The 17,325-nt window shown below is 39.4% G+C and overlaps 1 protein-coding gene across 1 annotated transcript; it reads left to right on the top strand.

Annotated features, from left to right (window-relative positions):
- Nucleotides 1–1,677: 1,677 nt before the first annotated feature.
- bub3 (BUB3 mitotic checkpoint protein) lies at nt 1,678–9,231 on the top strand. The gene is made up of 7 exons (XM_034107434.1): nt 1,678–1,857; nt 2,760–2,954; nt 3,054–3,123; nt 3,255–3,406; nt 3,594–3,752; nt 4,600–4,777; nt 7,771–9,231. The coding sequence occupies exons 2-7, from the start codon at nt 2,760–2,762 to the stop codon at nt 7,989–7,991; spliced, it is 975 nt and encodes a 324-aa protein (XP_033963325.1). The 5' UTR covers nt 1,678–1,857; the 3' UTR covers nt 7,992–9,231.
- Nucleotides 9,232–17,325: the final 8,094 nt, after the last annotated feature.

Genomic DNA, 17,325 nt, shown 5'->3' with positions numbered 1-17,325 from the left:
TTTAACGAAGACAATGTTATGTTATGTTATATTATTATTGTTATTAATATTATTATTATTATAATTATTATTAGGCAGCCCTTTCCTGCTGAAGCGTCCCATGGCTCCATTTGGTTTAACAGGAGGGACATTCAAAACATGTTATTACAAAACATATTATTGTTATTGGTAAAATTGTTACATGCTCTAAAGTGGGTAAATATATTTTAATGTTTTTGTTTGGAGAAAAATAACTTGTTTTAAACAGGGTTGATTGTCCATAGCAATTGTACAGATGTTTGTGTCAGTGTTTGTATAACACATGTGGAATTTAATATTTTGATATTTTCCTATATTGTGCAATAATGTTGGCTTCACATTAGGCCACCAGCCTTTATCACCTATAGGCTATAGTTCACTTTTACAAAAAAGCAACCCTTTTCTCTTTGTAATAGTGAAGACAATCATGTGATCCTTAAAAAATACTGCAGTTGATGGGGATTTGTTTTTATGTTGCAATGTTTTCCGGTAATTTAAAAGCCATGCAAAGAGCCAAAAAAGCCTCTGTTTGGTGTATGTTTTTCTCTGATATTGTTATTGAAAATCTGTATATTATGATCTTAAGTAAAGATTTCGTTCCAAAAAATACGTATCTATCCTTAATATGAAAGTGATGTGTAAAGAAATAATTCAATTAAGTTGTGTCCTAAAGTTCTTGGTTTCCAATCATTTGTGAAGATAGAGTGATGTTTTCTTTAAGATTCTTTAAAAACACAATGTTATAGGTGATCAGGCGTTTAAGGCACATTGAGGGACTGCAGAAATGACCGTCCTCTCCAAAATAAAACACTAACATTGGATAATTCTAACAGTTATTCATTATGGCTACCAATTTTGATTTGAGGATTTTAGACATTTTGCGAAATTCTTAAGTTAAATAATTGAGGAGCCATTATTCTGGAATATTGTGACACTTTAAAGTGTATAAACACAGATCTCTTGCTATAGGCCTATATTGATGCGTATTTTTTCAAGAATGGTGCAAATATTTTACAGGAAACGCTAGATTAAGATAAAATACAATTACATTTTCCCAACGAGTTGCAATACTAAATTCATAGTCTGCAGAAATAATTCCAGGTAACAAAGAGTGAAATAAAATAAAAATGACCTAGTCAGATCTAAGTACTGTCACAATTAAAAAAGCAAAGTCAGACGTTACATCTTCACAAATGTAAATTGTAGCCTATTGATTATGTTTAGAAGAAACCTGTGATGTGTTGCACTGTAATTCTAAGGCTGGACTATTTGAGTAAAGTTCCCCTAAAAAAATAATAGGAAGAAAGGCTATAGAAATAATCAATTGTATAAAACAGCATAGGTATGTTTACCATTGCTGAAAGGCCTTACACTATGGAAGCAAGCAGCCGACTGAATACAAAAATAAAATCCCTTTTGTATACCTTGTTTGTAGGCCAATTGGCTAAGATGATCACGGTGTAGGCTGATTCAATTTGTTTTTAATAATGCATTATTTAGTTTTTCTGATATTGCATTGTATCAATCGTAAATGAGACACACCGATACTCATACTTACAGAGAGGAGAAAACAGTCCTGCGTCATGTGATCTGCGCTGAGACAACGGAAATAGACATTAAGCTTAAACGAACCAATCATGTCGCAGGCGGGAACTTGAACATTCGACACAACCAATCAGCATCGGCGCCGCTACTAGCTAAGAATATAGCTTCACGCAGCCACATTGCTTTGTAGCATTTCCACGTTATATATTCTATATTTTGCTGTTAACCAAGATATAATAATTCCGCGGTGAAAGAAAGTTACCATTCGCATCGGGAGCACACCAAACCGAAGCGGTAAGTAAACTGAAAATGCCATCATCAAGGCTTTAACCTACGTTATCTTGACCGTTTTCAAGCTAGCATTAGCAGACACCAGTGCCATTAGCAGAAGGCTAGGTGTAATTGCTATATGTAGCGGTACATGTCGTGGTGTCGATCTCAAGAACACATTATATCGAGATCACACAACGTAAAGTCATATTTTCACCAGCCTTGCAACATAAAACCATATTGTTTAGCTTTAGCTTTTAAGTGAAGTACTTAGTAGGGCTAGCTAGCAAGCTAAACCCTCAAGCGCTGTCACTGGGCTAGGCTAACAACAAGCTGGAGAGCGGTTGTCCTCCATTGATGTTGGCTTCAGTAACTCTATCAAAACATCTACGTTGTTGTTCCTTTTTAAGGGACATGGTTTAGAAAGAAAACAAAGTAATAAAGCCCAATTAAATACCTATCTAAAGTTAACATCCGATATCGATATCTGGGAAAGCAAACTCTTTACAACCCCCACCTGTATGTTAAGGTTGTTCAGCTAGCATTATGAATGTGGAAGTATTTTCAATGTTTTCTCTTACATTTTACAGTTTAATTTCCTGAACTTTCTTGCTATGTTAGTGGTTTAGTTAGGATCAAGTGGTTTTTGGTCAGAGTAAATCAGTAATATACAGGGAATAAAAACAACAACATACCTTTTTAGGATTGTAATGCCAGGATTGTAATGCCAGGCAGGCTATTGTAGTATTACTTTCCTGAAGTATATTATTTAAAAACATGTGTATTTCAGCCACTAAGAGGTTTCTAATCAACTCTATGGATATATTTATGAATGATTGTTATATTTACTGTAAATTTCTCTTTTATGCATTTATTGCGTCACTCGGTTACAATTTCAGACTTACTGATATGTGTAATCTCTGCAGATGACAGGCTCAAACGAGTACAAGCTAAACCAGGGACCAGATGACAGCATCTCTGCTGTCAAGTTCAGCCCCAGCGCAACACAGTTCCTCCTGGTTTCCTCCTGGGATGGCACTGTGCGCCTATTCGATGTGGGAAGCAACACCATGCGGATGAAGTACCAGCACTCAGCTCCAGTTCTTGACTGTGCCTTTTATGTAGGTCACAGATTTGTATATTTGTTCAGTCTTTTTATTGTCACGTTAAACCCCAGAAGTCTGCTTCACACACAGATAACATTCCCTTTTCTTTTGCAGGACCCAACTCATTCTTGGAGTGGAGGTTTAGATGCACAATTAAAAACTCATGATTTGAACACAGACCAAGGTATGTAACAAATACTAAAAACAGTTTTAATCGGGCAGTATTGTCTCTAAACCTTCCACATATTTTCACATCTGCCATGTATTTGCTGTATGTGTTAATTTCTGCTGATCTTTAATATTATCCTTAAACAGATACAATAGTTGGAACACATGACGCCCCCATTCGTTGTGTGGAATACTGCCCAGAGGTTAACGTCATGGTAACTGGCAGCTGGGACAGATCAGTTAGGCTGTGGGACCCAAGGACACCCTGCAACGCTGGCACCTTCACTCAGCCTGAAAAGGTAAAGCGAAAGATACACCATAGTATATTAACATATAACCACATTTTTGTTTGTTTAGTCTTTGTTATAGAAAGTGTTCGTTATGACTTATTGTAACATTGTGTTTGTCTAGTGTCAAGTAAGGCATTGGTACTTTCTGGCGGTGTGTTTCTTTCCTGTCTCATCCTGTCTCTTGTCTTTGTGAAAGGTGTATACCCTGTCTGTGGCTGGAGACAGGCTGATCGTTGGCACAGCCGGGAGACGAGTCCTGGTGTGGGATTTGAGGAACATGGGCTACGTACTGCAAAGGAGAGAGTCCAGTCTCAAGTATCAGACTCGCTGCATCAGGGCCTTCCCCAACAAACAGGTACATTTTCAATTAAAGTCAACTTTATGAATACTGAGTATTGAGTACCCACTTGTACTAAAATATACTGTTTAAGCTTGCCAGATGATTTACTCCTATGAGAACACTTTGTCATAGATACCTGTGTTAATGAAAAGCAGTTGGGTTCAGAGTCCTGCACAGGTCTGATTTCCAAGACCCGCTCCCGCCCCGCACCCGCGACGTGCAATACCGAACCCGCCCCGCTACCCGCACATATTGCCAATTAGTTCCGCAGCCCGACCCGTCGGCACAAGATCCGCAACCCGACCCGAACCTGCATATATATATATATATATATATATATATATATATATATATATATATATATATATATATATATATGAGCAGTGAAAACGTGCAATTATTAACACACGCAGTTGCATATTTGTCTCAAAAAGCGTGGGGTGTTGGTTATTTTCTCCATCTAGGAACCAAAAGCCTCCAGACGCTGGGTTTCGCTCTTGAGGAAGTGTTATTCAAAATGCTGTATTGTCCGCTAGAGAGCTTCACCTCAGCCATTTCAAATGTGGCGCGCACAGCAGCAGATTGATGCACTGCAGAGGTTATGATTATGCGCGGTCCCGCGGGGGAGAGGTCTGAGGATTTTAAACATTAAACTAATTTATTATTATTTTAATATATTTATTATGCAATACCCGCGACCCGACCTGCATCATCTTTGTTTTACCCAGAACCGAACCCAGAAAAAAGCGTTTGAAAAAATACCACCCGCAAATCACCTTTTTTGAGGGTCACCCGTTGGGTACCCGACCCGATGCAGGACTCTGGTTGGGTTGTAACATCATATTTTCTGTCTTTGCTCCAGGGCTACGCCTTGAGTTCAATCGAGGGACGTGTAGCTGTGGAGTACCTGGACCCAAGCCTGGAGATTCAGAAGAAGAAGTATGCCTTCAAATGCCACAGACTGAAGGAGGAGGGAATCGAGCAGGTTTACCCTGTCAATGCCATTTCCTTTCACAGTATCCATAACACCTTTGCCACAGGTAAGACTGGCTAGTTAGTACATGAGAAAATGAGCTTCCTCCTACATTTAGTCTTTTCATTTCATTTAATTTCAAACCTTTATTTAACGAGATTGGTCCCATTGAGATCATAGATCTCTTTTTCAAGGGAGAATATCTTTTTCAGGTTCCACATGAAACATAAAACAATAAAGGACATCATACATTATATTTACAGGATACATTTACATAGTTATAGACATTTACAAGTGCCCATAGTATCAACGAGCATTTCATTTAGCCTAGCTTTAAAAACATGCAGAGGAATGAGATTGCTCAGTTTCAATTCTTGCTGAAGATTGTTCCAAGCAAGTGGCGCTGCACACGTAAAAGCTGTCTTACCTAAGACAGTCCAGCTCTTGGCACGTCTAACAATACTACATCATGCGATCTCAGACAATAGCTGCTTGCAACTCTGTGTTATCAGAGAGCAGATATAATACGGGAGTTTAGCCAACAAAGCTTTATAAATAAACGTGTACCAGTGACTGAGCCTCTTTACAGTAAGTGATGGCAAACCTGCCTTGGTATACAGGGTACAGTGATGTGTAAGTGCTTTACAAGTTGTGACAAATCTCAGTGCGCTGTGATAGGTGGCATCTAACTTGTTCAGGCAATGGGCAGGTGCATTCATATACAACAAATCACCATAGTCCAGCACAGGTAAAAAGGTCACAGTGACTAGCCTTTTCCTGGCCTCAAGCGAGAAACCGGACTTGTTTCTGAAAAAGAAACCTAGTATAACCCTCAGCTTTTTAAGCAGGTTATTGACATGAAGTTTAAAAGTAAGACAATCATCAAGCCAGATACCTAGGTATTTATAACAGGCAACCACTTCTAGTACTTGTCCTTGCATAGTAACAATATCTAAAACAGGCTCTGGTGTCTTTTTAGCTTTTTAAAATAGCATTACCTTGGTTTTATCAACATTTAAAAGAAGCTTAAGCTCAGCGAGCTGTGTCTGAATAAAGAAAAAAAAGTTTTATTTATATAGCACATTTATAAACGATTTTTGGTCGAGCCAAAGTGCTGTACATAAAATAAAAATAGCCTACAGTTGAGACACTTTACAGCTAATACAACAGCACAGATTGTTCAGAATATCAGTATGAGAAAAACGACACCCTCTGTCCTTAGACCCTCACATCGTACAAGGAAAAACTTCCAGAGAAAACCCACAGTTTAAGGGGAAAAAATGGGAGAAACCTCAGGGAGAGCAACAGAGGAGGGATCCCTCTCCCTGGACGGACAGACGTGCAATAGATGCCGTCTGTAAATCGAAGAGATAATACATTTTACAGCATATAGACCGAATGTTAGGAAATGCATGTGTCTGTAATAAGAAGATGAATTCACGAGGATGTCAGCTCAGAGGGACCTGCACAGTACATCACGGTATCGTCCGAACAGAAATGTAAAGTAGCTTCATCCACATTTTCACCTAAACTGTTGATATATATATGGAGAATAAAAGTGGACCTAAAACAGAACCTTGAGGAACACCATTAGCAACGTTTAACCACTCAGAAGACAGCCCATGAAAGTGAACACATTGGGACCTTTCAGAGAGGTAGTTCACAAACCACCCCACTGCATGGCTGGATATGCCTATACTGAGTAGCCTCTGCTTTAAGATGCGATGATCGACGGTACCAAACGCTTTGGAAAGGTCAATAAATAGAGCTGCACAACTCTGCTTATTATCTAAAATACTCGTAATGTCATTCACCACTTTCATTGTCGCAGTGATGGTGCCATGTTGCTTCCTGAAGCCTGACTGATGTTTAGACAGGATATTATTTTTACATAAAAACTCTGTTCACTCACTAGGCGTTCGAGTATCTTCGCCAGAACTGACAATTTAGAGATTGGCCTATAGTTATTTAAAATGGTTGCCTCCCCTCCTTTTAGCAAAGGCAAGACATAAGCTGACTTCCAAACTTTTGGAATTGTGTTAGTTCTGAGGGAGAGGTTAAAAAGAGAAGTAAGAGGTGGAGCAATAAAATCGGCAGCTATCTTTAAAAAAAAAAAAGGTTCTACGTTGTCCGGGCCAGCCGGTTTCTTAGGATCTAGCTTGGTTAAGGCTTCATGAACAACATTAACAGTAAAAGGAGTAAAACTAAAAGGGTTTTCCAGACCAAATTGTTCAGAGTCACGGATTGGGGTGTTCACAGAAGCAGAGTTAGAAACAGAATCAAACAGAGCCACAGGACACAAAATGCTTATTAAAGCAATTTAACATGGTGGTCTTGTCCGATATAGTGCCAGATGCCGTGGTAAGGCACGGAGGTAGCTCATTACGGATCTCATCGGTGGATATCGATTTTATGGTTTTCCTAGGATTATTTAGGTTTTATGTGGTAACTGACAAATAGTACTTAGCACTTTTGACATGTGAAGTGAAGCTATTCCTTAGCTGCCTAAAACACAGCCATTCTACCTTTGAGCCATTGCCCAGGCCTTGTTTCTCTCATGCAGGAGACTAGACAGTTCAGCAGAAAACCAAGGATTGTCTCATGCCTTTACTCTAAATGAACGCAGGGGTGCATGTCTATCAATGATCTTCATAAAAATAAGACCATGCAGTTTCTACATCAGCACACAGATCAATTTTTCCCCAATCAAACCCAAACAGATCATGAACAAAACCCTGATCCACAAAATGTTTTATGTCTCTCTTAATAATAATACGAGGTTTAACCTTTTGGACCTTAGTGTCCCTAATTGTGGCTACAGCACAGTGGTCACTCACATCATTCGCAAATACTCCCACAGATGAGCATTTATAGGGAACATTAAAGTCTGTCTTTGTATGTGTGCAAATTGTCTTTTTATAAAGCTCAGGTTTTCCTATGACCTTTACCATTTAGCTGCCAAGGTTACATGAAGAACACAGGGTTATTATAGATCCATATCTCAGCAGCAACACGACCTAAATCTTTTTGAGGTTGACCTTGAGCCTCTCCTTCTTCCAGGTGGCTCGGACGGCTTTGTGAACATCTGGGACCCGTTCAACAAGAAGCGCCTGTGTCAGTTCCACAGGTACCCGACCAGCATCGCCTCGCTGGCCTTCAACAACGACGGCACCATGCTCGCCATTGCCGCCTCCTACATGCACGAGAGGGGAGACATCAACCACCCGGAGAACACCATCTTCATCCGCCAAGTCACAGACGCCGAGACGAAACCCAAGTGAGTCTCCCTCACCCCTCGTGTCCTCACTGTGGCAGTCCGCAACTCACCCAATCTATGCAGCTGCATTTACAAGGAGGCACGTCCAGCTGCACAATATGCCGATCGGTATCTCTGTCCGTCCACTTTTCAATATCCGACAGTTGAAAGATAGACAGATGAGAACTTGGAAATCCCCCCCCCCCAGTATGTGTATGTGTGTATGCTGCTGTAAATATAGAACCCTGCTGTACCCCCACAATAGCCCTGTATTAAATACTACTTTTGTGAAACTAAATCAATGTTTGACCAGGAACTTTTATAGTACCGTTGATTGTTTTTATGCATTATATGGTCGGATATATTGGACTCAAACAGTAACACATTGTTGGTCAAATGTTTTGCTCCTCCGAGGACATTTGTCATTTTCAAGAATGTTTTCTGAAGACCAAGGTTTGATTTTGTTGTAATATTGGTACAAAAATGCTCCCACTTATGTTCCACAGTAGCCACGTGACTTTCTCACTGTTCATCCGAAATAGGGATGCACCAAGAACCCAACCCATACCAGTGTATACTAATATGTATGCATTCAAACTCCAGTATTTAATGTATATACTATATAAACATCAACTCGAATCACCTATAGCCAACCCAACTGTTTGAGTCGGTATCAGCCCGATATCTCTATTGGTGCATCCCTAGATCAAAGTGTAATCAGTAAACTTCTAAAACATGTATTTTAGCAGCTCTTTGTTTTGGTCATACTGTTGACCCTCAGTCAGAAACACTTTAACCATAATTCAGTAAATGGGATATCACTTGTCTCCATGTATGGTTCAGGGTTAGCTCCAGAGTTTTGAATGGGTTTAAATCTCCTGTTTTTGGTTCACAGGTCAACCTAAGTGGGCCTGGGAATGGTTCCCTCTGCGTATGAAGCCTTTATCACATTTGGGTTATCTGCTGGCATCCAGTGTACCATTACCATATATATCGCTGTCATTTATTACAATTCCAAGAACAGTTTTTATTTCCCTCTTTGACTTCTTGTTTGTTCTAACTCTACTTTGTGTCTCTTGTTTTATGTATCTTTTGTAAACCAACTTTTTGTTTTCTTGACTAAAGCTGATTTTTATATTCTCCTATTTTGTCATGTTCTGCTTGGTTATTGTGCAGTGGATGATGGAGTTACATTTAATCTTGTAACACTGATTACATTATTTTTTTTTAAATGTTGACAGTATGATAAAACATGTTTATATCAATTCTGTCCAACTTCATGTTTTGTCACATGTACCTTTTTGAAAGTAAGCCTATGAAATGGCAGGAATGTGTCAGGGCAGAAGAGGCACCTGATGATGTGTTGAGGGAAAGCGATGATCCACTGCTCTTGCCGAGGGCTCCACTTGCCCCTGGACACTGACCTGTGCTGATAGACAACAGGGGTCCGCGGCTCAGACCAGAGCCTGTTTATTACTGGGAGAAACTGGGAGAAAACCACTAAACTGGATGACCCGGCTGCTTCAGAAACACCGGTGACGCTAAGATGAAATGAGCATACGGCTCATTTACAGAGGTGTAAAATAACTAAGTAGATTTACTGAAGTACCGCTCTTAAGTACACTTTTGAGATACTTTACTTGACTATTTTCATTTTTAGCTACTTCTACTTTACTACAACTCAGAGGTAAATCATGAACTTTTACTCCAATACAATTATTTCCTATCTTTATTGACTAGATTTGGGTTAATGATGTGAAATATAATCAACACTTAAATAATACTTTACTCACACCTGGAGTAGATTCACAATCTACCCTGCAGTATACAAAGTCATTAAAACTAGCTGCACCTTTACCAGTTTTGATAACACTAATGATCAATAGTTATTATCAAAACATAATATATATTGTTCTGAAATAGACCAATCTGCATAATGTGTAATTTTACTTTTGGTACTTTAAGTATATTTAATGCCAATACTTTTGTACTTTACTTAAAGGGGACCTATCATGCAAAATTTACTTTGTGATGTATTTTATACATAAATATGTGTCCCCGGTGTGTCGGGGAACTCACGCAGCGTCAGAAAAATAAAACCCTCTCTCTTTTCCTTCTACCCACATTTTTTAAAAACGGGTGTACAACGAGCGGATACAGATTTGCTGCCGGACAGCGGACCCACAGAAAGTTGCTATCAGAAACAATGCCTGACATGTTTTGGACGTAATCTCGTCTTTGTTTACATTAGCAAGCCTGCTAACACTCAGAGCTAACCTATACTGTAGAGCACGTGTTTAAAAAGCAGGAAATAAGAAAAGGAACTCACCTTGTGATAAACCCGCAAGAGAAAAAGCATTTGAGCTCTATACTGTTTCAGAAATAATCTTTTGATGTGGTTTAGAACAGGATGGCGTTTTATCACAGCAGAATTTAACTTTATCTCCGGTAGAATTCTGATCAGGCATTAGCTCCGCCTCCTCTTCTTTTTTCTTTTTTTTCAAGCTAAGTACCCAATATCCGCGTTTCTCTAACAGGGCTGCAAAAGAGGGGTATGAGCAGTATGAGGCATGGTTACAATGGGTGAACTGTTTGGTATTTTAAGCAAAAAAATTCACAGACATGTTTTGTATAGGTATGGCCCTACAATATATTTTTCCAATATAGCACAATAGGTCCACTTTAAAGTGGACCTATCATGCTATATTTGAATAATATATTGTCCTGTTTTTGCAAGGGCTGATTCTGTGGCAAATGAGCTGCAGCTGACCATGCCCCCCTGCAAAGGAGGGGGGCGAGGCACCAGCGTCATGTTACCATATAGTTGTAGTATATATGTATATACAGTTGCCCATATAGGCAGAGCTCCTTGTTTCTGATGTCAGAGATATTTCAAATCTGGATCAGTCTGTATCAGCCCCGTTTTTAGAGATTTGGGTATGGCGGAAAAGAGAGAGGGTTGTGTTTTCTGACACTTGGTGAGTTCCCTGACACACCGGGGACACATTCATGTATAAAAGACGTACAAAGGTGCATTTTGCAGGTCCCCTTTAAGTAACATTTTGATTAAAGGACTTACTTGACAGAGTATTCCTACACTCTGGTACTTCTACTTTTACTCAAGTACAGGATCTGAGTACTTCTCCCACCTCTGCTCATTTCTAGATGTAACTTATTTGTAATGCTGCTTCATCAGTTTAGTACCCCAGGAGGTACATTAAGGGTTATTAGGCCATCTTTAAGTTATATTTGTGTTAAGTCATTTCTTGATAAATCCACAGGGAAAAATAACATTTACCGGTAACTCACAAACATTATACACATTTTATTGGAGATAAAAATTGCCTAGGTGTTTCCGTGTTCTAACACCTTTTTCATTATTACCCCTGAATTTAGCAGCTGTATTTTTACGAGTTGTTACTCTGGTGACAGTGGGATGCGACGCAGACCATTGTAAAGGCGGTACGGGGCATTATATGAATGGGAGCAGGGAACACTGAGCAGAGCCCTGCTAAAGTCTAAGTGGTGTCTTTTTCCCTCAGTTCAGATTTTTCAATTGCAACTAATGCAATTTCTGAAGCCCTTCAGCCAAAGCAGCAGCAAAGATATAGATGTCAATTATTCTATTTAAGAGCTCCAATCTTTTCTAATGGCTCTATCTGCTTCTGCGGTATCCTGGAAATGATTAGTTGGGATTGGTTAAATGATGTAACTAATTCCCATGATTGCCGATAATGAGTCCATCTTTGACGTTCGAATATGACTGCAGCTTAATATGAAATGGCATTCATTTTGGGACATAATTACTGCGCATGAAGCAGGCGGGGAATGGTGTGGGGGGGGGGGAGTTTTGTTGGTGGGGCTACAGCAAATTACCTTGTTTCCTGTCATCTTTGGCTTCCGCTAAATTGGAAAATGATGTTCTCCGAGTGTCCTTGAAACAGTTTTTCTTGTCTGTATTGTTTAGAGAGGTTTCATAAGGACGGTTGTTTAGCAATTTCTCAGTTGCATATGAAACTATTTGTATTTTTTGTTAGCCTTATGTGCAAAGAGTCACAAATGAAGTTCCTATCATACAGTGGTGGAATGTAACTTAGTGAATTTACAAAGTACTTTGGTTGAGTACCATTTTAAAGCACTTATACTCAAGTATTTTCTATGTGCTTTTAGTTCACTACATATTTTTCATTGCTAAAGTTACTAGTTACTCAACCAATTGACATTATTATTGCAAAGAAACAAAGAAAAAATGCTGATGAAATGTAACCAGCAGTATTTAGGGGCATTTCAATTAGACCCAACTTTACCAGTTACAACATTTACGTTATTTACAAATAAATGCATCCTTTTATAATCGATTATCATTCAGAAATGAAATATATGAATCTGAATTTGACCTTTTACTGTTATTATTATTGCCACCTTCATATAATATTTGAGCTCTTCATCCACCACTGCCTGTTTATTCATTACCATTTATTAAGGCCTCGAACTTCACAGCTTGCAGCAGATACATCTGTTTCCTTATCTTCCTCCCAGCCTCCACAGATATTTGTTTTTCTTTCCTCCAGTAAAGGCCCAGTTAACCACACCTGTGGTTGTGTGGCCAGGCTCTGGTTTCCAACCGCTGAAGTGTTGCAGACAGTTTGGCTCTACATGAAACCGTTACATGACAATTACAATGGGTGATTGTGCTCCTACAGCCTGTCATGTCCATTTAACCCGACCACAGGAGGCTCTTATGTTCACTCAAGAGGGCACAGATGACCTTCAAGAAGACACCTTATCTCTCCGAGCGGCTTCCAATATTATATCAAGCTTCATGAGCTGCGTAGAAATGAGGAAATCACATGATGTATTTGTATCCGTTTCAAGAAACGGTGACACCATCAATAATGGGCTTTCTTCTTCCTTTAGAAATAATTCAGCTATATAGTCACTTTGTAAAGCATACATCATCAATAATTAACTGTTTCATTGCAAAACTTTTAAAGATAGTTGGGACATGCTTCCAATAATTTCCATTGCTGGCAACAGTTCAACAGATCTTTGTGATAATGATGTTACAAAAACGTGTCTAATTAAAAGTGTCTGATAGGGCGTGAATGACAGATTTTAAATTAAGATATGCTAGTAGATATTTATTTAGGAAATCATTTGGGTTGCCAGTTTGAAATGTAACAGAACATCCTCCTTTAGCATATCTTGCTTTGTCTTGTTAGCTAGCTCTTAAATTCAACTCAATTAAGCGGACAGTTCAATATTTATTATTTATTTTGTTTCATTTTCTTGCTGAGATTTGGATGAAAAAAGTATTACCAACATCGTGTCTGTCCTTCAAATGTGAAGATATAAAACCAACCATCAAACTGGTCCTAAATAAAGCTGCTGTTCCTGTAGCTAGCGTCCCGTTTCCAGAGCATCCCAGCTGGAAACCTGAGCTTTCTTTAGGACGTGGCAGAGTCCTGCCACAGCCCCTCACTCAGAGCTCCCCCTGCCCCGAGGAGGCTTTTAAAGAGCTTTGGAGGGCAAGACAACATCTCCTCCAGAGCATTGTAGTTACATTAGAGCCTAATTAGACGCTGAAGCTCAAGGCCATGTAACCCACTGCTATGTTTCACACTCGCAGCCATCCATCTCCTCACAGGCAGCACAGGGCTCACTGGTGGAGGGGACGCTCACCTGGGAGCGGGGGCTATAGTAAATCAAAACATCTCCGGGTGTGACAGGAGGGTCACAGATTTTGGGCTGGAGGTTACTAGGGGCTCCTAGGCTTTGTGCTACAGATTAATCATTTGGCAAAGAAATGTGTGGCATTGGTGTTTTAGAATCAGGCCTGATAAGACTAGGAAATCAGATTGAATTGACCAATGTTGTGCATGAATGACGGTATGGTAGGCTGCATTTAGGTCACAGATGTTGACCATAGAGAAAAACTCCATCTAAGGAGATATAAAGAGCTGCCGCAGTAGCAGATATATCTGTAGCTTGGCCATGCAAAAAGAAAATGTATGTAGCACTTAAAACATTTTTGTTTTATTTGAAGCTAATGTAGCTATTTGCAGGTTTCTTGCTGTTGTACATTTGTGTCCTCTTGGTTAGCAAATAATGTAATGTAATTTAATGCTGAATTATTGTTTGCTTACGCTCAACTTAATCTTAACGAACTGTTCCATACTTGCCTTTCCTGAAAGACAGACATGCAAGTAAACATTCACTTCAAAATGTAAATTGCTGAAATGGATGTTTAAGTGAAAAAAAGAGCAGCTTTCATGCCACTTGTCAAACTGATGGATGTATGTATGAAGAAGTAGTCGGGGGCAGTCGGTGCAGCGGGGTCATGTTTGAAAAGGTATGGCCATGAGGCACCAGAGCCACAGAGATTAAAGGTGAAAATACTCAGAAAATGGAACTCTTGTTTATGACTTTTTCTCACCCAGAAAAATAAACTGCTGAGCCCCAAACAAGCTTAATGTTTAACTAATAGAGCCGTCCATGTGTTGATCTGATTAAGTGTTTGATGTTGCCTACAAAACAGAGACAACACTTGATGATTCCTATTCAGGATGACACCTTTCCCACAACGTATAGGGTGTCATATTGAACCGCTTGTTTGTAAATGTCCTCCAGCGGGGGGACGTACCCAAACTTAACTGATCCACATGCTAAAGAGAGCACCTGTCAGGCTCTGTGAGAACTCATGTCAATTCCTGCTGAGCGGCAACATATTCCATTCGGAAACCTGTTGCATTGTATGGATGATTTGCGGTCAGAGCTACTTTACACTCTCATAAAAATAAGGCGAGGGCAGATCCTAGGGGGGACTTTGCAAAACTTGTTATCCCCATTCAAACCGAAATCCGATTGCAGGCCTTTTCAGCCCCAGCCTCTTTGTACGCTCTCCATGTCTATGAAACCTTCTGTGCTGTTTAATGGGTTCATGGCCACAGGGCAGAGGTTACAGTTTGTCCTTCCTGCAATTAGCATTCACGGTTAGCTTAGCAGAACTAATGCACCAAGCCTTGAGGATCAGGTTTCCCTGTGTGCCTCTGGGTGACTGCGGAGCAAGGTTTAACGGACTCCTTGTATCCATTTCAACCTGCTTTATTAGATGTTATTTGCAAAATGCCCTATAGAATACCATTTAAAGCCAACAAACAGCCAATTAAGTGTTGCTGTCACATTGTAAAAAACAGATTGATAAACTTGTGCATATAGCCTACTGTTTTCTGATACATGGTCGTCTTTAGGTTGTATAGATACAAGAGTGTTAGCACAGGGGTCTGAGCTATCAATTAGTGATCCATATTGGCCTTTTCAGTTCCATTGGCGAAGTGCATTTGTTTCATTATTCCTACGTTACTCTGTTTCTGTTTGGCTCTTTTTTTCTTGTATGGTTTGCCCTGTGACATTTAGGTCAAGACACTGATCTTGTTGCAGTTTTCAGGACGCAGGCACATTTACACCACCTCTTTTGTGGTAGCAGTTGTGGACCACGGGGATCTCATGGGTCTTAAGTGACAGCACTGTTTAAAGTGAAGCTGCTCGGAGCTGTTTTCTGATATTATCTTTCTCTGTTGCAGTGGTGTGTGTATTACTCAGTTAATGTGCAATGTTTATGGAGAGTGACTTAAGTTTGGTCTGAGGAAATAGGTAGGCTTGAATATGAATGCATTTTTTAAATAAACGATGGGAGTAATATGGCAACAGACAAACAAACTGTCTACTTAAAGATGAATGAAACAACAATTATAAGACTCGTACTTAAAAGTAAGGTGCTACATTTCCATTGAGTTATTAATTTATTTATATAATATTTCGTAACCTCAAGTATCAAATTGCTTTGCAAAAGACGTAAGAAAATAAAAAATATTTGGAGCAAAATACATTTTATTTAATACAATTATGTTGAGTAAACGATTATAACAGTAGAAATTAAACCTAGTTAACATCAATGTGAAAGGACACACTTCCTGTGTTATTCTCCTTCAACATCTCATAAGTTCAATGAGAACATTAAAAAGGGACAATATTAGTTAATACTTTTTTATGGATGTGGACATGTGTGTTTGAACTACAACCTGTGGTTAAGCATGGGAAAAATCTATGTTATTGAATACAAAATACATTTGTCATTTTCTAAGTGCATACTGTCTGAGTTATCAGTGCATTACAGTCCAATCAATGGCGCACAAAAAGAGGTGCTTTCATAAACAGCTTTTGATTATCGGACATTATTAACTTTTCTGAATTCAGTGAAGTGAAACGCTGTGTTGTCCCATCGACTCAAATGCAGATTAAGTAAACTAATGTGCATACGGAGATCAATGCATTCAGCCAGTGAGGTTTTTCTGTGCGTAGAACGGCGATGCATTGAGGAGTCTGGCTCTAATTCATCATCGTCCACACATTATATTATTATTGATGGCTCTTGCCTCGGGCTAGTCCATTTGTTTTTCAGATTTGTGACAGGCGGCAGAATGCTGGACGGAGGTTTATTCTGCAGCCGCTCCACGCACTCCCTGTTATTTATCTATTGATCATCATACCTCCCAATAATCTGGCGCCTGACACATTTGACAACATTATATGGAGCAGGTCAGAGGACAGCGCTAATGAAAGTGAATGATGGATGTCGTTATCCGCAGCATTAACCTTGCTGATAGCTGTCACAGGCAGCACATTTACACACTATGACCCTGCATAGTACGCTGGGATTGCCATCAAAATAAAGAGCTGAGCATTTAGTGAGGTGGTCCAGAGGCATTTACGTGAAAAAGAGAGACAAACATTTGAAACTTAAACCTAACAAGTGTTGCAGTCAGACTTTGCATGTCAAAGACAGCATTTAAATGATCATGTTTCAAATTGAAGAAGGTACTTATTAAAAGATGAAACACTCACTGGACAAATGTCACTTTTCAATTACTTTTGAGGAGGTTTTAATGTAGACTTCGAGATGGAAAATCACCAAACACCATTCCTACTGACATGGTGCATCTGGAAAATATTGCATTTCAAAATGAGATGGGCAAAAGGTGAAAAGAAAATGTATTTTTTTAAACAACAAACCTGACATCAGACCTAGGTTTATTTGACCAATTAGTAAACAGCAAAACATCATAGATTTAAATATGATGATGAATTAAACCACACACACACACACACACACACACACACACACACACACACACACACACACACACACACACACACACACACACACACACACACACACACACACACACACACACACACACACACACACACACACACACACACACACACACACACACACACACACACACACACACACACACACACACACACACACACACACACACACACACACACTTCAT

This window comes from Pseudochaenichthys georgianus, chromosome 19 (assembly GCF_902827115.2).
Source record: "Pseudochaenichthys georgianus chromosome 19, fPseGeo1.2, whole genome shotgun sequence".
Lineage (NCBI taxonomy): Eukaryota > Metazoa > Chordata > Actinopteri > Perciformes > Channichthyidae > Pseudochaenichthys > Pseudochaenichthys georgianus.
The sequence above is the reverse complement of the archived record's forward strand: the minus strand, read 5'-3'. Positions and strand labels throughout refer to the sequence as shown.

Coding starts and splice junctions, on each gene's coding strand:
- bub3 (XM_034107434.1), top strand. CDS start 2,760: ATGACAGGCTCAAACGAGTACAAGCTAAACCAGGGACCAGATGACAGC. Junction 2,955..3,053: donor TTCTTGACTGTGCCTTTTAT/GTAGGTCACAGA, acceptor TTTCTTTTGCAG/GACCCAACTCATTCTTGGAG. Junction 3,124..3,254: donor TGATTTGAACACAGACCAAG/GTATGTAACAAA, acceptor ATCCTTAAACAG/ATACAATAGTTGGAACACAT.